The sequence below is a fragment of the Lepus europaeus genome, chromosome 10, assembly GCF_033115175.1.
Source record: "Lepus europaeus isolate LE1 chromosome 10, mLepTim1.pri, whole genome shotgun sequence".
Lineage (NCBI taxonomy): Eukaryota > Metazoa > Chordata > Mammalia > Lagomorpha > Leporidae > Lepus > Lepus europaeus.
This window is the reverse complement of record NC_084836.1, coordinates 16,925,767-16,946,091: the sequence shown is the minus strand read 5'-3', so window position 1 is coordinate 16,946,091 and position 20,325 is coordinate 16,925,767. Positions and strand designations below refer to the sequence as shown.

Below are 20,325 nucleotides of genomic sequence, written 5' to 3'. Positions count from 1 at the left end.
CTGTTTTAGCCAAAGGCAGTAACTAACCCTGCCCCAAATAGGACAGAAGTGAGTCACCAGATGCTCATTGTGAGGAAATGATCAAAAGACTACAGGGAGGGCCAGCGCTGTGATGCAGTGAGTTAATTCTCCACCTGCGTTGCTGGCATCCCATATGGGTGCCAGTTCTAGTCCCAGCTCCTCCTCTTCTGATCCAGCACTGTGCTATGGCATGGGAAAGCAGTAGAAGATGGCTCAAGTCCTTGGGCCCCTGCACCCACATGGGAGACCTGGAGGAAGATCCTGGCTCCTGGCTTCGGATCAGCACAGCTCTGGCCATTGCGGCCATTTAGGGAGTGAATCAGCGGATGATTTCTCTCTGTCTCTCCCTCTCCCTGTCTGTAACTCTACCTCTCAAATAAATAAATAAAATCTTTAAAAAAAAAAAAAAAAGACTACAGGGACCGTCATTTTCGGGAGGTCACACAGAATGGCTCCAGGCTTTTGTTCACGATACAACTTCACCAAGCTTCTGAACATTAACTTATCACACTAGTTCCTTGAATTAATGTTTTTAACATTATAAAAATTAATATGTACTTCATGAAAGATTCCAGCCCAAACAGAAGAATATCTGACAAATCGTGACTATTTTTTTTTAAATCTTTCCACTCTCATTCTAAAGGCAGACCTGTGTCAGTGGCACAGTGTGTGTCCCCAAACCCTTCTTCAGGCAAACACATAAGTAAGGGACATATATATCATACAGCTATATTTTTTAAAGCCAAATTGAAATCATACTTTATCATACTTCTCTGCCTTTTGCTTTTCCCACTGAACCTACTATGAACCTGGTGCCTGGTCAACACTACTTGCTTCTGAATGGAATTTTGTTTACACTGATTCATTTTTACTTTAACACTGAATAGGTTACATGAGACACTGGATCCTATCTGTGTGGTCCACACGCTTTATTTATCAGTAGATGGCTGGTGGATCGGTCAGGATGTGCACTTCCGTGCGGCTGTTTTCACAGCTGCTCCAAGACTTTCCTTGGAGAATGGAGTCTACGGTTGGATTCACCAACCCAACGTTAGTTTCTGGGTAGCCAGTGAAGCATGAGGAGTAAAAGCCAGACCATGAGGCGACATGCGCCCTCATACGGCTTCCTTTGTTCTCAGCTTTAAGACAGTTTATTGAGATACAATTTAGATGCTCTTGTGGGCTGAACTGTGTCACCTTTCAGGTTCCTATGCTAAAGTCCTAACCCCAGTAGCTCAGGATGTGACTGTATTTGGAGACAGGGCCTTTCAAGAGGCCATTTACAGTGAGGTCATTAGGGTGGGGCTTGAACCCAATAGGAGTGGCATCCTACCAAGAAGAGGCAGCAACGCCAGGGCTGTGAGCACGGAGACAAGGCCGCGTGAGGACACAGTGGGGAGGAGGCATCTGCAAGCTGAACAGAGAGGTCCCCGGAGAAACCAACCTGCAGGTACCGCAGTCTTGGGCTTCCAGCCTCCAGAACCGTGAGAGAAAAAAATCTCTATAGTTAAAGCCACAGGGTCTGTGGCATTTTGTTATGGCAGTCCCAACAAACCAATGCAGGTTTCTTAAAACTCATCCATTGTAAGTGCTCAGTGATTTTTAGTAATCTGTAAATTTGTATAACCATCGCCACAATCTAGCTTTAGAACATTTTCATCACCCCAACCACTGACCTTCTTTCTCCTCCATAGATTTATCTTTTCTACAGATTTTTGTATTAGAATCATATAACGTAGTGTTTGGATCTGGCTTCTTTCATTTAGTATGTTTTTGAGGTTCACCTATATTGTAGATTGTGTCAGTGGTCTGTTCCTTTAAGTTGTTGGAAAGCACATCACTGGGTGTCAAACATGTGTGTTAGGTGTACATGTTTAAACATACCACATGTGTGGACATACTACATTGCCTTTATCCACCCCTGGTTGAGGTATGTTGGACTGTTTCCAGCTTGGACGTATCGTGAATAATGTCCTAGGAATTTTCACATACAGTAAGTCTTTGTGTGGAAATCATTCTCTTCCCAGGTGCTCCTGATAGTCATTTAGACCAATTATACATGTTTTCAGTTATTTTTAAATGATTTTCTTTAATAACCAGAGGTAACGTCAGCTTTATGAGAATAGGGACGGTCTCTCACTCACTGTTGTGTCTCTAGTCTCTAAGCTCCAGGTTTTTCAAAGTATCTTTTAAAGCTTTATTTATTTATTTGCTTGAAAGGCATAGTAAGAGAGAGAGACAGAGACTGAGACACACAGAGAGATCTTACATCCATTAGTTCATTCCCCACATGTCCACAACAGCCAGGGCTGGGTCAGCTGAAGCCAGAAGCCAGAAGTCCATCCTGGTCTCCCATGCAGGTGGCAGGGCTTGGGTCATCATCTGCTGCCTCCCAGGCAGATTACCAGGGAGGTGGACTGGGAGAGCCAGGACTTGAACTGGCACTCCAATATCGGATGCAGGCTTCCCAGAGACTAACCAGCTGCATCGCAATGCCTGCCCCTAAGCTCTGGCTTTCTTAAAAAGTGTGGAATCAGTGTATGTAATACACCATACTTTTAACTGTGTTTTGTCTTTGGCTGATGCAGCTTCAGGGAATATTTTTCTTTTCTGTATTTTCCATAAGTAAGTGCACTAGCTTGACTAGATTAGAAGTAGATGAGTTGAAGACAAAAGAAACACACTAATGGCACTTCCTGATTTTTGTAGGGGTTGACTGTGTGTGCGTGCTGAGGTTGCAAAGGTGCCATCTTATACAGTTTAGCCCCGAGGAGGGCTCTGAGGGCAGCTGGAAGAGGACGTGGGGTCAAGGAAGATCACTTTTAAGCTGAGAAGCGAGAGTGCCTGGGCCCTGATGGGAATGAGCCAGCAGGAAGAGGAGGAAGAGGGCAGTTCCCAGAAGCAAAAGGATGGAGAGGCTCCAAGGGGATGGGACGCAGAGCAGTCCCTCAAAGTGTGGTCCAAGAGCCCACAGCACCCATCAGCACCCACTGGGAGCATATCAGAAATGCACATTCCAAACCTCTCATGTGCAGCTCAGGACTGCAAGCCCACCATGTGCGTGCCACATATGCAAACGTTTGAAGAGCACTGGTCATTGCAGAGCTCATAAGAACGGTCAGGCTTGGGTGGACATTGTACAAGGAGCTCCTTGGGAGCTGACCAACCGGTCACTTGTCTCTAAAGCCAGCTGCTGACATCAGCCAAGGAACACATTCGAACCACGGTCCCAGGCGCCCCGTCCGGTGGATGCAATGCCAGCTTACCTGCTTCATTCCTGAGCACAGTCCCCTTGTGAACTTTCTTATACAGAATCCCACAGAGCGTCACAATCAGAAGGAACAGCAGCACCTGATTAACTGAATAAAAAGGGAAGCACATTAAAGTTTAGCCTACTGACTTGAACACACGTGGGACAGCGTAGCTCAGTGTGCGCAGCTGTCTTTCAGGGGAGCACGTGGCCACCTGACACTTTTCTTTGAGCAGAGAGCACGTGTCGGAAAGTGCTCACTGGGGACACTGTTGCTGTTCAAGGATACACCATGGCAATGTAAGTAAACCCAGCACCAAACCAAGGCAATCTGATGGCAGAGGCTGCAATATGCAGGATGATACGATGCTGCCTTTGGGGCCACGTTCTGTGCATGCATATTTTGTTTCAAATAACAGCCCACATCTCTGTAACGCTTCTTCCCAGCCTGTACTAAATATGAGCACATGTTCCCAGCTATTATAACACAGTGGCTTCTCAGCTAATTGGACTGTCAGCCAAGGGTGACTTGCCCTGGATAAAAGGTTAGACGATTCCAGTACATCTTCCAGTTCTAAGTCTCCAGAACCATCCATGGCAGATCAGTGATGCCTGCCCACGGAGTCTACTGAGATGTACGCAGTGCAGAAGACAGTTTTCCTGAGTTTGGAACACGTACCATGGGTCGTGCATGAGCTGATTAGGGGAGGTCACGTGCACAGCATCAAGCAATATTAAATCATAGTGTGGGAAAGAAGTCTTCGTGAATTCATGTGCGGGCGGGCAATGAAAGCTATCAAGAATGGAGTAACATTCTTACAATTGTATATATTTTATAACTACTTTTCTTTTCCTAATAGATCATGCTTTTTCCATTTATAATAAGGATTAAAATGTTTTATTAAGTGGTTTAGTTGCACATTTTTAAAAAATGAATCAGTCTAAAGAAAATAGTAAGGAATACATATTTTGAATGAAAAGTAAATTCTATTTGCAAGTTTTAAAGAGATAGAGAGACATATATTTCCTCTCTTGGTAAGTCCATTTCACTTTTTTAGAGGTTTATTTATTTGAAAGGTAGAGTGAGAGAGAGACAGAGAGAGAGAGAATATCTTCCATCTGCTAGTTCAGTCCCCCAGATGGCTGCAATAGCTAGGTCTGGGCCAGGTCAAAGCCAGAAGCCTGGAATGCCACCTAGGTTTCCCACATGGGTGACAGGGACCTGAGCACTTGGGCCATCTTCCACTGCCTTCCCAGGAACATTAGCAGAGAGCTGGATCAGAAGTGGAGCAGCCAGGACTCAAATTGGCACTCCAATATGGGATGCAAGTGGTGGCTTAACTCACTGTGTCACAACACCAGCCCTGATAAGTCCACCTCTGACCGAAATATTTAACAACTTTCTGTTGGAATCATCCTGAAGTGATGATGTCAAAAACTGCCTATAAGAAAACTATCCATAAAAACAAAATCTTTAAAAAGCCACAACACTGGGCCAGCTCTGTGGCGCGGCAGGTCAAGCCTCCACCTGCAGTGCCAGCATCCCATCTGGGCACTAGTTCATGTCCCAGCTGCTCTACTTCCAATCCAGCTCCCTAATAATGTGCCTTGGAAAGTAGTGAAAGATGGCCCAAGTGCTTGGGCCCCTTCACCCATAAGGGAGACCCAGAATATGCTCCTGGCTCCTGGCTTTCACCTGGCCCAGCGCTAGCTGTTGTGGCCATTTGGGTAGTGAACCAGCAGATGGAAGATCTCCGTCTCTTTCTCTTTCCTTCTATCTCTGCCTTTCAAATAAATAAATCAATCTTTTTTAAAAAGCACCAACATCAAAACAGTCTATCAAAATATCTTTTATTAAAATCATGATTTTCAAAAGCTGTAATCTTACTTTTTCGTAACAGAGCCATAAGTGTTCACGCAGATAAGAATCGTGACCTGTGGATTAAAGAATAAAATTCTGTTTAAAAGAGAATCAATTGAAAAATCATCAACACGTGGTCAGGACTAAATCTCCTTCGAAAGCCTGATGTGTTGGGAAATGTGTGGTCATCTTGTCCCGCTGTGCATCTAGAATATTCTGGAAGCGAAATCTTTCTTGAATGTACAGCCACCTCTTCAAAAGTGATTCTTCAAGGTGAACACACCTACAAAGGGCCTGCAAGAGCTCACTTTTTGTTGTCAGGGTTTTTGTTTCTTTGTCTTACCTTCTCCAAAAACAGCTCTGTGTGCCTTCTGGGTCTGCAGAGCTGATGGGGCTAACTGGAACAAACAGCCCCTGAGAGTGTCTCCATCCCAGAGATCAACCCCATGCCTGTCTTTCTGCTCTCACAGCTTCATCCCTTTGGTACGGGGGGTTTCACGCCTTCTGGAGTCCCTTGTGGAAGCAGAACCACCCTTGACGGGAGCACACTTCGCATCCAATTCATCTGTTCATCATTCACTCATTCATTATTTTGTTGAGATCCTACTACATGCTGGAGATGCGCCAATGAAACAAAACAGGCTGATCCCATCCTCATGGAGGCAGGAGGGTAAGTGCTATGTAGGAAACAACTCAGGCATTAGAATAAAGATTAACCGTGAGGGGAGGAGGAGTGCATCTGGTGGAGAAACCGGAAAAGCCTCACCTAGGAGGAGATGGCATTTGATGGGCAGGAGGAACAGGAGCCAGTTACACAGAGAGCATGTAGAGGAGCACTCCAGGCAGAGAGCTGCTGGTGCAAAGGCCCTGTGGCTGGAAAAGAACTCTGGGTATTTGAGGAACTGTAAGAGGGTCCACGTGCCTAGGACAGAATGGACCAAGGGAAAGCCTGGAAAGGGCTAGAGGTACAAAGAGACCAGACACCATGGTGCCTGGAGAGGAGGTGGATTTTATTTTAACTGCATTCAAACGTCCATCCGTCTTGGACCTCATGAAGCTCCAAGGCAATGTTTTCAAACATTTCCAAGGAAATTCTGATGGTAAAGGAGAGAGATTACTGAGCGTCACCCACAATAAGTACAAAATATCTTCCATGTTTCTTGTTTCAAGTTTTATGTCAACTGTGCAGAATTACTCTTCATGGCTAGAGTTCTCCTGGGGAAGAAAATCGTTTTTGTTATGACAGCAAGGCCCTGTGTGCATAGGTGGGAAAACAGGGGTGCAAGCAGGGAAAAGCTAAACAGGTCTGAATAAAAGATAAACAGGAATCCTGTGGTCTGACTACAGCCTAGGAAGAAATGCTATATGAGAAGAAAGATTCCATGGCCAGTGCTGTCACTCACCCACAAAATGGGCAAGTCCCCATGCAGATAGGTCCCAGGTACTTTTCAAGAACTGAGATGTCCGGTGTTCAATCCACAGTCCTCTGCTACTCTCTATACCTTTGACCCCTACCCCAGCTGCACGCTGCTCTTCTGCCTGGATCTGAAGACACAGAGTCAGTGTGTTTGGGGGAATTCAATGGTGGGGGGAAGCCATGTCTCCCATGTAGAAAGTGCAGGACTCTGGGGAGAAGAAATTGAGACAGAAAGTTCCCAGGGAACTGGAATTAAGAAAAATTGTGGTGAAGAGCAATATACAGTCAGCCCTCTGTATCCACAGGTTTTATCTGCAGACTGAAAATATTTGGAAAAAGAAGTTGCATTGTATTGCACAAGTGCAGACTTTTTCCTTGCCTGCTTCCCTAGACAAGAGAGTACATGACTATTCCTATAGCCTTTACATTGTAGAAGGTATGAGTAGTAATCTAGAGGTGATCCAAGTATACAAGAGGATGTGCATTGCTTTTATACAAAGACTGTGCCATTTTACATACGGGACTTATACAATATGGCCCTTGGCACCAGCATCAAATGGGTACCAGCTACCAATGGCTTGAGTAGACCCACTTTCATGTTCTAACAAACTGCAACTCTGGCACCTACACGATGTCAACACACATGAATACAGCACACATTCAAACAAATAGTTAAGTACAGGAGATGCTGTGCACACGCACACACACACACACACGAGATGCATTACATTCTAGTAAGAAATGAGAACCATCACTGGCACATCATCAATCATTCTCCTATTCTATCAGGCCAAGTTTCTTACATGGAGTTCTTGGTTTCACACGAGACAAATTCAGGGTGAATTCCAAGAGGCCAGAAACTAGATTTATTCCAGCAACAACTTGTTTTAACAAAAGAAGCCAACTGCTTCTTCAGAGAATAGGAAACCAGCATCATGAGAGCTGTTTTTCTGCCAAGGTATTTGATACATGCTGACAGTGTAGTTTCTTTGTGGTCTGCTAGATCCCATCAATTTCCTACTGTGAATTTCCATAACCAGAAACAGCACTGCACCCTGGGAAACGCAAATGTGCTGTATGAGAAACACACAGCATCCCCGCTTTTTTTTTAAGGATTTATTTATTTATTTGAAAGGCAGAGAATAAGAGAGGAAGGGAGGCAGGGAGGGAGGGAGGGAGGGAAGGAGGAAGAGAAGGAGAGGGAGGGAGAGGGAGGGAGAGGGAGGGAGGGAGGGAGGGAGAGAGAGAGAGAGAGAATCTCCCATCTGCTGATTCACTCCTCAAATGGCCCCAATGCCTGGGGTTGGGCCAGGCTGAATCCAGGAGCCAGGAGCTTCTTCAGGGTCTCCCACTTGGGTCTCCCTCTTGGGTGCAAGGGCCCAAGCACTTGAGCCATCTTCCACTGCTTTCCTAGGCCCATTAGCAGGAAGCTGGATGGCAAGTGGAGCAGCTGGGACTTGAACCAGAGCCCATAAGGGATGCTGGCACTGCAGGTGAAGGCTTAACCTGCTGTGCCACAGCGCCGGGCCCCCTGTTTTTGTGTTTTAAACACACTTCCTGCGGCACATTTACTCGAGGCATATCAATTCAGCTTCAAAATTCGACTTGATGAGGGCTGGCATTGTGGTGCAGTAAAGCTGCCACTTGTAATACTGGCATCCCCTATGAGAGAACCAGTTTGAGTCCCAGCTGTCCACTTCCAATCCAACTCCCTGCTAATATGCCTGGGAAAAGCAGCATGCTTGGGCCCCTGCCACCGACCTGCAAGACCCCAGATGAAGTTCCCAGCTCCCAGCTTCATCCTGGACCAGCTCTGGCCTTTGTGGCCATTTGGGGAGCTAACCAGGGGATGGAAACACTCTCTCATTCTCACCCCACCTCCGCATCACTCTGCTTGTGAAATAAATTTTTACAAATTTTAAATCTTTTTACTTGATGATTTTGAAATCTTTAAAAATTTACATCCATTAAGTTCATTTTTTGGTTGTATAGTTGTATGAATTTTAACACATGCATGCATTCTAACAACCCCACAAGCAAGGAGAGAACAATTTCAAGCCTCCTAGGGAGTTTTCTTCTGTTGGCAGCCTCCCTAACACCTGATTTCTTGGCAACCACTGACGCGTTCCCTGTCACTGTAGTTTTGCCTTTTCCAGAATGTTAAATAAATGGAATCATACAGAGTGTGATATTTTGAGACTCTCTTTTGTCACTTAGCGTTATACCTTTGGTGTTCATACTTGCTGTTGTGTGTATCTTTTTATTGTTGAATAATATTCCACTCTACAGATATGCCACAGTTTATTTATCCATTTGCCCATTGAAGGATATTTAGGTTGTTTCTGGTGTTTCCTAATTATAAATAATAATTCTGTAACATTTGTTTATTTGCTTTTGTGCAAATGTAAACACCCAGAAAAGACACTGCTGAGTCATTTGTTAGCTCTATGTTCCACTTTCTAAGAAACTGCCAGGGGCCAGTGCTGTGGCATAGCGAGTAAAGCTGCTGCCTGTGGCACCAGCATCCCTTAGCGCTGGTTTGAGTCCTGGTGGCTGCACTTCCAATACAGTTCCCTTCAGGACTCAACCCAGGCCGTCTAACATGAGACAGAGGTGTCCCAAGCGGTGTGTCAACTTCTGTGCCATGATGCCTACACCCCCCCCCCCACAAACGCACACACCAGGACCAGTTGTTGAAAACACTGTCCTTTTTATGAGATTGAATTTTTTAAAAATATTTCATTCCAATTTTAAGGTTTCCAAAAAGGATGTGATGTCTGTCAAGGGGTTTGGATCTCAAGGATGCGATGTGCCCAAAGAAGGGAGAGAGAGATCAACAGAGTTTTTTATTTCTTTCCTGCCCTCTCCATAAGAAGGTTTATAGACCCAGAGAATCATCAGGACTATAGCATCACATATTTCAGAATGTTCTCAGAGTAGATTCAAGATCCAGGAAGTGGCCGGCGCTGCGGCTCACTAGGCTCCTGTGGCGCTGGCACACCGGGTTCTAGTCCTGGTCGGGGCACCAGATTCTGTCCCGGTTGCCCCTCTCCCAGGCCAGCTCTCTGCTGTGGCCCGGGAGTGCAGTGGAGGATGGCCCAAGTGCTTGGGCCCTGCACCTGCATGGGAGACCAGAAGGAAGCACCTCGATCCTGGCTTCAGATTGGCGCAGCGCGCCAGCCGTGGCAGCCATTTGGGGGATGAACCAACAGCAAAGGAAGACCTTTCTCTCTGTCTCTCTAACTCTGCCTGTCAAAAAAAAAAAAAAAAAAAAAAAAAAGGACGCAAGGAGAGGGTGACCCCACCATGAAAAGGTTTCAATCAAACATTTCCCCAAATTTAAACCCTGTCTCGGCACTACATTCTAGAGTACTTTGTGCTCTGAATTCAAGAAAGCAAACCAACTCTATGTTCTCAAAACATACCAGTTGTACCCTTCTTCCTGGTTTTCCCAGTTTGCAGTTAATCTACCTACAAGCTTCTTAGGATACCTTTGATACTCATTAGAAGGCATAGTGAGCATTCACAGAAACACAAGATAGCAGGGCAGGCTCTGTGAAAAAGACAAAGTTTAACCAGGAGATAAGAACTGTAGATAAATAAAATTCATCTTAGTCTGGAAACTCAAATTTGATTTTGTCACACTCACTTCTTTGTAACATTTTGCCAACAACCCCAAGACGTAGAAATGGACTTCCTTTATTTTTTTAAGTTAATTTGCCATAAATAACAATTTGTCTTGAAGACACAAAGTTTGTGTTAAAATTAAGTCCATCCTCCTTAGCTGTGGTCCTTCGAGAGAATCTCTGACAGTGACATTTGCCTGGAGGCTGCAGGCAGCAACCAGGGAGTGACAGACTGCCTTTGGAACTGGCAAGGCAACATGCCCGATTGGCTTCCGGGAGCCAATCAGGCAAGGCTGGAAATCTGCACCCACCGGTGGTGAGACCTTGTTGGCAGTGAGCTAGCAAACCTCAACAGAGGCTGGATTCAAGTGCTTGCTCACTATGAACAGCCAGCGACAATGTCCCTTTTATTTTCCCGGATGCGGACGGCACACCCAGGCATCTGCCATTGCCCTTCTCCTCTTCCCCTCTTGACTCGGGACAGAATCGAGTCAGAACAGCGCCTGGGCTGGCTCAGGATTCTGCCGAGGCCGGGTTTCGGGCACACTTTCTCCACGCATGCGTTCATCTAACTCGTGGGATACAGTACGCCTAGAGTGGATTTTGGCCACTCTACTGCTGGATGAAGGACGCCATCTGGTACCATGAGAGAGGGAGGTGCGGAGCAGAGGGCAGCACTGTTCCAAGTCCCTGAGGCCTGTCCCTCCCTGGATGTTCCAGGTACCCAGCCAATAAAGTTCTTCTTCCTCTCTAAGCTGCTTTGAAATGAGGTGCATTTTCTTGCAATCAGGAACCCTTACAGATCCATTTGATGCAGGCAGAATGGTGTGCAAATATGGGGAGAAGTTGTTTTCTTTTGCTTAAAAGGCAGAGTAAGAGAGCGAAGACCACACACATTCACACACACACACGCATGACGAGAGAATCTTCTATCCACTGGTGCACTCTTCCAACACCTGCAATAGATGGGGATGGGCCAGGTCAAAGCCAGGTCAAAGCCGGATGTCCCACATGGATGCAGGAGCCCAAGCACTTGGACATCTTCTGCTACTTTTCCAAGTGTGTTAGCAAGGAGCTGGATTAGAAGCAGAGAGGAGACTTGGTCTTAGGCACCCTGAAATGGGATATGGGTGTCCCAAGCACTAGTTTAACCGGCTATGCCATGAGACCTACCCTGGGGAGAAGTGTGTAAAGGCCAGATAACACAGTAACAACACTTACTGAAACTTGAATTTGTACACAGCTCTAAGTTGGCAATTTAGGTACGATATCTCCTGCGATTCTTATAATACTTTTCAGCTGTTCCTTTAAAAAAAAAAGATTATTTAATTGAAAGGAAGAGTGACAGAGAGAGAGACAGACAGGGAGAAAGAGAGAGAATTTCATCCACTGGTTCATTTCCCAAATGGCTGCAACATCTGAGGCTGGGCCAGCTAAGGCGAGGAGCCAGGAACTCTATTCAGATCTCCCACGTATATCGCCGGAACTCAAGTATCTGATCATCACTTCTGCTTCCCCAGCACATTAGCAGGTAGATGGATCAGAACCGGAGCATCCAGGACTCACAGTCACTCTGATACAAGATGCCAGTGTCCCAAACAGCAGCCTAACTCACTATGCCACAATGCCTGCTCTGGGTGGGTATATTACTATCTCCATTTTTCAAATGTTAAAATTGGGGCCCAGAGAGGTTCTGTAACTTGCTCAAAATCACACAGCCAGTAAATGGTGGAGAGGGAATTGGAAATTAGAGCTTTCTGATGCCATAACCCTCTAACCACAAGGTCCTGAAGCTACTGAAGGGCCATTTTGTCCACAGCAGGGGGCAGACCACAGATCTCACTGTGTGCCCATGGCATTCCACAGCTCCCAGGCAAGGCTGGTCAGCGTTTCCCTGAGAGCTCTGTTACTGTGACTACGAGACCACACCAGAGAAGCAGTAAATGTTGACTTGTCCCTCCCTATCCCACATGTTGCCAACTGAGAGATCTCATTAAGGTGGGACAAGAGGCTTCAGGAGAATGAAGAGCATTCCATGCTAAGAGAAACCAAAAAGAGCTGGTGTAGCCATCCTAATATCAGACAAAATAGACTTTAACATAAAAGCTGTTAAAAGAGACAAAGAAGGGTACTATGTGATGATTAAGGGATCAATTCAAAAGGAAGATGTGACTATAATAAATGTATATGAACCCAATCATAGAGCACCTGGCTACCTAAAAGAAACATTAATGGATCTAAAAGGAGACATAGCTTCCAATACAATAGTAATGGGGGACTTCAATACTCTACATTCAGCAATGGAAAGAACAACCAGACAGAAAATTAGCAAGGAAACAACAGAGTTAATTGACACTATAGACCAAATAGACCTAATGGGTGTCTACAGAATTTTCATCCTACAAATGCAGAATACACATTTTTCTCACCAGTGAACTTTCTCTAGGATAGACCAAATGCTAAACCTTATAAAGCAAGTCTCAGCAAATTAAAAAAAAAAATGAAATCATACCATTGATCTTCTCTGACCACAATGGGATGAAGCTGGAAATCAACAACTCAAGAATCTCTAGAACATATGTAAACACATGGAAATTGAACAACATGCTCCTGAATGATCACTGGGTCATTGAAGAAATGAAGAGAAATAAAAAAATTTCTGGAAATGAATGAAGATGACAATACAATATTTCAAAGTTTACGGGATACATCAAAAGCGGTGTTAAGAGGAAAGTTTATAGCAATTGGTGCCTACATCAAGAAATTGGAAAGGCACCAAATAAGTGAGCTATCAATGCATTTCAAGAAGAAACAACAGCCAACTGAACCCAAAACTAGTAGGAGAAAAGAAAGAATTAAAATCAGAGAAGAAATCAACAAAATTGATATGAAAAAAATATAGAAGATCAGCAAAAGAACTGGGTTTTTGAATAAATAAAAAAAATGAAATACTTTTGGCCCAACTAACCAAGAAAAAAAAAAAGAGGGAGAAGACCCAAATCGATAAAATTAGAGATGAAAAAGGAAATGTAACAACAGACACCACAGGAATAAAAAGAATCATCAGAAATTACTACAAAGAGTTGTATGCCAACAAACTGGGAAACCTAAAAGAAATGGATAGATTCCTGGACATATATAACCTATCTAAATTGAGCCATGAAGACATAGAAAAACTAAACAGACCCAAAATCAAGACATAAATTGAATCAGTAATAAAGACCATCCCAGCAAAGAAAAGCCCAGGACCATATGGCTTCACTGGTAAATTCCACCAGACATTTAAAGAACTAACTCCAATTCTTCTCAATCTATTTAAAATAATCGAAAGGAAATAAATCCTCCCAAACTCCTTCTATGAAGCCATCATCACCTTAATTTCTAAACCTGAAAAAGAAGCAACACAGAGAACTACAGACCAATTTCCCTGATCAACATAGACACAAAAATCCTCAACAAAATGCTAGCCAATCAAATCCAACAACATATCAGAAAGATCAATCACCTGGAGCTAATGGGATTTATCCCAGGTATGCAGGGATGGTTCAACATTTGCACATCAATGAATGTGATACATCACATTAATGAACTGAAGAACAAAAACCATATGATTATCTCAATAGATGCAGAGAAAGCATTTGATAAAACACAATACCTTTTCATAATGAAAACTTTAAGCAAATCGGGTATAGAAGGAATATTCATCAACACAATCAAGGCAATTTATGACAAACCCATGGTCAGTATCCTACTGAATTGGGAAAAGTTGGAAGCATTCTCACTGTTACCTAGAACCAGACAAGGATGCCCACTCTCACCACTGCTATTCAATATAGTCCTGGAAGTTTTAGCCAGAGCCATTAGGCAAGAAAAAGAAATCAAAGGGATACAAATTGGGAAGGAGGAAGTCAAATTATTCCAAATTGCAGATGACATGATTCTATATATAGGGGATCCAAAAGACTCCACTAAGAGATTATTGGAACTCACAGAAGAGTTTGATAAAGTGCCAGGATATAAAAACAATACACAAAAATTAATAGCCTTTGTATACACAGACAGTGCCATGGCTAAGAAAGGACATCTAAGATCAATCCCATTCACAACAGCTACAAAAAAAAATCAAATATCTTGGAATGAATTTAACCAAGTATGTCAAAGATCTCTAAGATGAGAATTACAAAACATTAAAGAAAGAAATAGAAGAAGATACAAAAAAATGGAAAAATCTTCCGTGTTCATGAATTGGAAGAATCAGTATCATCAAAATGTCCATACTACTGAAAGTAATTTATAGATTCAATGTGATACCAATCAAAATACCAAGGACATTCTTCTCAGATATAGAAAAAATGATGCTGAAATTCAAATGGAAACACAAGAGACCCAAAATAGCTAAAGCAATCTTATACAATACAAAGCTGGAGGCATCACAATACCAGATTTCAAGACCTACTACAGGGCAGTTATAATCAAAACAGACTGGAACTGGTACAAAAACAGATGCATAGACCAATGGAACAGAATAGAAACTCCAGAAATCAACCCATACATCTACAACCAATTTATCTTTGATAAAGCAGCTAAAATCAATCCCTGGAGCAAGGACAGTCTCTTCAACAAATGGTGCTGGGAAAACAGTATCTCCACATGCAGAAGTATGAAGCAAGACCCCTACCTTATACCTTACACAAAAATCCACTCAAAATGGATTAAAGACCTAAATCTACAACCGAATACCATCAAATTATTAGAGAATATTGGGGAAACCTGCAAGACACTGGCATAGGCAAAGACTTTTTGGAAAAGACCCCAGAGGCACAGGCAATCAAAGCCAAAATTACAAATGGGATTATATCAAATTGAGAAGCTTCTGAACTTCAAAAGAAACATTCAGCAAAGTTAAGAGGCAACTGGCAGAATGGGAGAAATTATTTGCAAACTATGTAACTGATAAAGGATTAATAACCAGAATATATAAAGAGATCAAGAAACTCAACAAGAACAAAACAAACAACCCAGTTCAGAAATGGGCAAAGGACTTAACCAGGCATTTTTCAAAAGAGGTAATCCAAATGGCAAACAGACACATGAAAAAATATTCACAATCACTAGCCATCAGTGAAATGCAAATCAAAACCACAATGAGGTTTCACCTCACCCCAGTTAGAGTGGCTTTCATAGAGAAATCAACAAACAACAAATGCTGGTGAGGATGTGGGGGAAAAAAGTACCCTAACCCTCAGCTGGTGGGAATGTAAACAGTTGGTGGAAGATAGTATGGAGATAGCTCAGAAATCTGAATACAGACCTGCCATATGACCCAGCCATCCCACTCCTGGGAACTGACCCAAGGGAAATGAAATCAGCATATGAAAGAGTTATCTTTACCCCCATGTTTATTACAGCTCAATTCACAACAGCTAAGATATGGAATCAACCCAAATGCCTGTCAACTGAAGACTGAATAGAGAAATGAAAGGTATGTACACCATGGAATTCTACACAGCCAAAAAAAACCCTCTTTTGCAACAAAATGGATGAAACTGGAAAATATCATACTTAGTGAAATAAGCCAATCTCAAAAGGACAAATACCATATGTTTTCTCTGATCTGTGATATCCAATAGAGCACCTAAAAGGTAATCTATTGGAGTGAAATTAATAATTTGAAATGCAGTGACTTTGAACAGCCATTGTCTTCACTGCTGAGCAACAGTTTTTTTTTCATACTATTTGTTGAACTCCTTACTTAGTATAGAGTTAATTGCATGTGTTATAAAGTTAATTGAAAATAGGTCTTAGTAAAAAAAATTAGAATGGGAATAGGAGCAGGAGGAGGAAGAGGGGTAGGAGTGTGGGTGGAAGGGTGGGTACAGTGGGAAGAATAACTATGTTCCTAAAGTTGTATTCATGAAATGCATGAAGTTTATATTCCTTAAATAGAAGGTTTCTGCCTCTCAAACTTAAAATAACTTCTAAAATTTTTAACTGATTGAAATAAGAATAATCAATATTATAAAAATGTATATACTAACCAAGACAATTTACAGATTCAATGCAATTTCTATCAAAATTCCCATGCCATTTTTCACAGAAATAGAAAAAAGTCCCAAAATTTATATGGAACCACAAAAGACCCCAAATAGCTAAAGTAATCTTGATCAGGAACAAACTGAAGGCATCACATCTCCTGGTTTCAAATTATATTACAAAGCTATAGTAATCCAGTGTAGCTCTGGTGTAAGAACAGACACACAGACCAATGGGGCAGAATAGAAAGCCAGAAATAAACAATCCATATATGATCAATTAATTTTCCAAAAAGGCACCAAGAACACACAATGTGGAGAAGGTAGTCTCCTCAATAAATGGTACTGGGAAAACTAGATATCCACATGCTAAAGAATACAACTGGATGGCCGGCGCCGTGGCTCACTAGGCTAATCCTCCACCTTGCGGCGCCGGCACACCAGGTTCTAGTCCCGGTCAGGGCACCGGATTCTATCCCGGTTGCCCCTCTTCCAGGCCAGCTCTCTGCTGTGGCCAGGGAGTGCAGTGGAGGATGGCCCAAGTGCTTGGGCCCTGCACCCCATGGGAGACCAGGAGAAGCACCTGGCTCCTGCCATCGGATCAGCGCGGTGTGCTGGCCGCAGCGCGCCAACCGCGGCGGCCATTGGAGGGTGAACCAACGGCAAAAGGAAGACCTTTCTCTCTGTCTCTCTCTCTCGCTGTCCACTCTGCCTGTCAAAAATAAAAAAAAATCAATAGGCTAATCCTCCGCCTTGCGGCGCCGGCACACTGGGTTCTAGTCCCGGTCGGGGCACCGATCCTGTCCCGGTTGCCCCTCTTCCAGGCCAGCTCTCTGCTGTGGCCAGGGAGTGCAGTGGAGGATGGCCCAAGTGCTTGGGCCCTGCACCCCATGGGAGACCAGGAGAAGCCCCTGGCTCCTGCCATCGGATCAGCGCGGTGCGCCGGCCGCAGCGCGCCAACCGCGGCGGCCATTGGAGGGTGAACCAACGGCAAAAGGAAGACCTTTCTCTCTGTCTCTCTCTCTCGCTGTCCACTCTGCCTGTCAAAAATAAAAAAAGAAAAAAAAAAAGAATACAACTGGATTCTTATTTCACATTATTCACTACATGCAAATCAAAATTGATTACATATTTATTTTTATTTGTCAATTAATATGCGTGTAGTTGTACATAGTCATGAGGTACAGTATAATATTTTCACACAGGTATACAATGTGCAAATAGCACATAATGGTGCATATTACCACACATTAAATAATTAAATGAAGGATGTAGAATGGTAAGACTAAAGAAAATGAACAAAACTCCATGGCATTGGTCTTGGCAAAACACCAATAGCACAGGCAAGTTGAAAAGTAGATGCCTGAAGACATTGCATGGGGATCTGTTTCACTTGATGCCAAGCAATTTGGGCAAACTGTGGTCAAACCTGGAAAGGATATTTGGAGACCTGGCAATAGCTAAGGGGATTAGCTCTGCTTTGGAAAAGGCAAAAATGGGAAGGACTCTTTAGAAAAATACTCCAAAAATCAGAACCCCTAAGTTTCATTATTTGTTTGTTTATTTATTTGAAAGGCAGAGAGACAGAGTCAGGGACAGAGAGATAGGGATAGAGAGAGACAGAGTTCTCCCATCCTGGTTCACTCCCAAAGACCCACAACACAACAGCCAGTACTGGGCCATGCTGAAGCCAGAAGCTGGGTACTCAATCCAGTTCTCCCACGTGAGCAGCCGGGGAGTGAACCAGCAGACAGAAGATCTCTGTCTTTCCCTCTCTCTCTGTCACTCTGCCTCTCAAATAATTAAAGTAAAGCTCTTAAAGAAAGAGCCATCCCCTAGGGATGTTCCTTAGTCATAAAGTAGGATTTCATAAAGGGAACCATCATGAAAACAACCATGGTCAGAGCAGCAGCCCACCAGGCACTCTGAGAAATGTTAAATGATACTTGCTAAAATGGTTTGGGGATCACCTGTTTGGAATCCCCTGTGTTAGACAACCTTAAGTGGGTTAAATAGCCTTAAGTGGGTTTCTCTCCTAGAGTACTGCAGGTGAGTACCAGAGCGAGGAGCAGCGATGGGCAGTCCCTTTCGTCATCACTAGAGAAGCTCACCTTGCCTGAGGCCTCCCTTACTTTGCAGACCCTCCCCTATGTCTTCTCTAGGGAGGGGGCCATCTATTTCCCATTTCACAGAGGAGGCGATGGAGGCACCCGCTGGAGCAGTAATTCGCCCAGAGTCAAGCTTACAAAGCTTCTCGGTGCCAGCACAAAGATTCAGCCCTGACCGCCCCCCTTCCCCCCACCCAGCCCACGCTCCCACTGCTGCAGCTCACGGTCAAGCAGGGGATGGGAGTCCTTTATGTCATACAGAAAGGGTCTCACGCAGAAGTGCAATGCCAAAACACCTGGAGGAAAAGGAAGGGACAAAGCCCAGCTCCCCAGCCAGTCTCACTTCAGGCATCTGACTGCACAGGGCCAGCGAAGGCAACGGTTTTTTCCACAGTCCATCCCGATGTTTAGACATCGAGTTCTCTCAGCTACTCTGTGTTAACTATCGCTTTGTAACTTACGTTCACAATGCATCAGGCTATCTTAGGCATGTCCAGTCCACCTTGCTTGCACTTAAAGTGAACACGAGACATACTTCGAATGTTAAAAAGCATTTTCCGCCCGAATCCCACAGCTACTGCCCTGACTCGAAGCCTCACTGAGATTTCCACGACTCGGGCTACAGGCCCTCAGGACAGATTCTGAAAACCTGAATCACAGCTCAACTGAATCATTAGTGGCTCAGAAACGAACCTGTGGTAAATGTTAGCCTTCATCACATCCTATGTAACTTCTGATTTCTGTGCTTAAAATCTGACGCAAGTGGGGCTATCACGTTCAGAAAGGGCACAGAGCTGGGTGGATAAACCCGGGTCTGGGAGAGCAGTCCAGGACTTGGAAAACTTGCACATTTACTACCCTGGATTTGCTGCCATGGCAAAAAAGAGAAAAAGAAAAAAAAAAAAAAGTCCCCCCTTGGAACGCTCGGGGATGGGGACTTGGGAAGGCCAAGTTTTGTGGGACAGCCTGACACTTCTGATTTATGAGTCTTCAGCCAAGACTGCTGTAGAGGGGCCGGGGACCAGAGCAGGCCTGCAGCTGCTTTTCAGCGTCTCTGTTTACCTGGCGAACGGTGAGGGAGGGCGTGGGGCTCCCCGGTCCTGAAGAGCTTGCCGGGCAGGGCGTTCCAATCGTGGCTGGCCCGGGGCGCCGGTTGCTGCTAAGATCCCATTGGAAATCCCAAAGGGCTGGAGAGCCCCAAGGCCAAAGTGACGTCTCCAAGAGAGTATTCCTCCCCGCCCCGCACCCCGCTCTGCTTGCGTCGACTGGAGAGCGGCTCGGGTTTCTCCCAGCCCGGAGCCGAGCAGCTGGGAAGCCGGGCGGGCGCGGCGCGGGCGCAGAGGGGCGGCCCTTGAAACGGTTTCCAGATGTGCGGGGCGGGCGGGGCTGCGCCGGCGAGCGCTTCGGCTGGAAGAAGAGCAAATGCCTGGAGGGTGACCTTCCGCAGAGCAGAAGTGAACTACGAAGTGCTTATTGCATCAGAACCACTCGTCTGAAATGCAGCCGACCCCAAAGCAAAACCCAGACACGGCCGGCGCCGCGGCTCAGTAGGCTAATCCTCCGCCTTGCGTCGCCGGCACACCGGGTTCTAGTCCCGGTGGGGGCGCCGGATTCTGTCCCGGTTGCCCCTCTTCCAGGCCAGCTCTCTGCTGTGGCCCGGGAGTGCAGTGGAGGATGGCCCAAGTGCTTGGGCCCTGCACCCCATGGGAGACCAGGAGAAGCACCTGGCTCCTGGCTTCGGATCAGCACGGTGCGCTGGCCGCAGCGGCCATTGGAAGGTGAACCAACGGCAAAAGGAAGACCTTTCTCTCTGTCTCTCTCTCTCACTGTCCACTCTGCCTGTCAAAAAAATAAAAAACCCAGACACCAGCTCTGGTCTCGGGAGAATGAGACAAGGTGCTTGTTAAAAAAAAAAAATTAAAAAATTTATTTGAAAGGCAGAGTTACGGGGTTGGGGGAGGGAACGGGGAGAGAGAGAGAATCGTCTTTCCACTACTTCACTCTGCAAAC

The 20,325-nt window shown here is 44.8% G+C and overlaps 1 protein-coding gene across 1 annotated transcript in view; it reads right to left on the bottom strand.

Moving 5' to 3' along the window:
• Positions 1 to 19,616, bottom strand: part of GLT8D2 (glycosyltransferase 8 domain containing 2) — a 38,552-nt gene extending 18,936 nt beyond the window's left edge. The window contains exons 1-3 of the mRNA XM_062203014.1: positions 19,378 to 19,616; positions 5,160 to 5,206; positions 3,288 to 3,380 (exon numbers count right to left, since the gene is read on the bottom strand). Coding sequence (XP_062058998.1) covers positions 3,288 to 3,380; positions 5,160 to 5,178 — 112 coding nt within the window. The 5' untranslated portion in view covers positions 5,179 to 5,206; positions 19,378 to 19,616. The remainder of the gene's footprint in view (positions 1 to 3,287; positions 3,381 to 5,159; positions 5,207 to 19,377) is intronic.
• Positions 19,617 to 20,325: the final 709 nt, after the last annotated feature.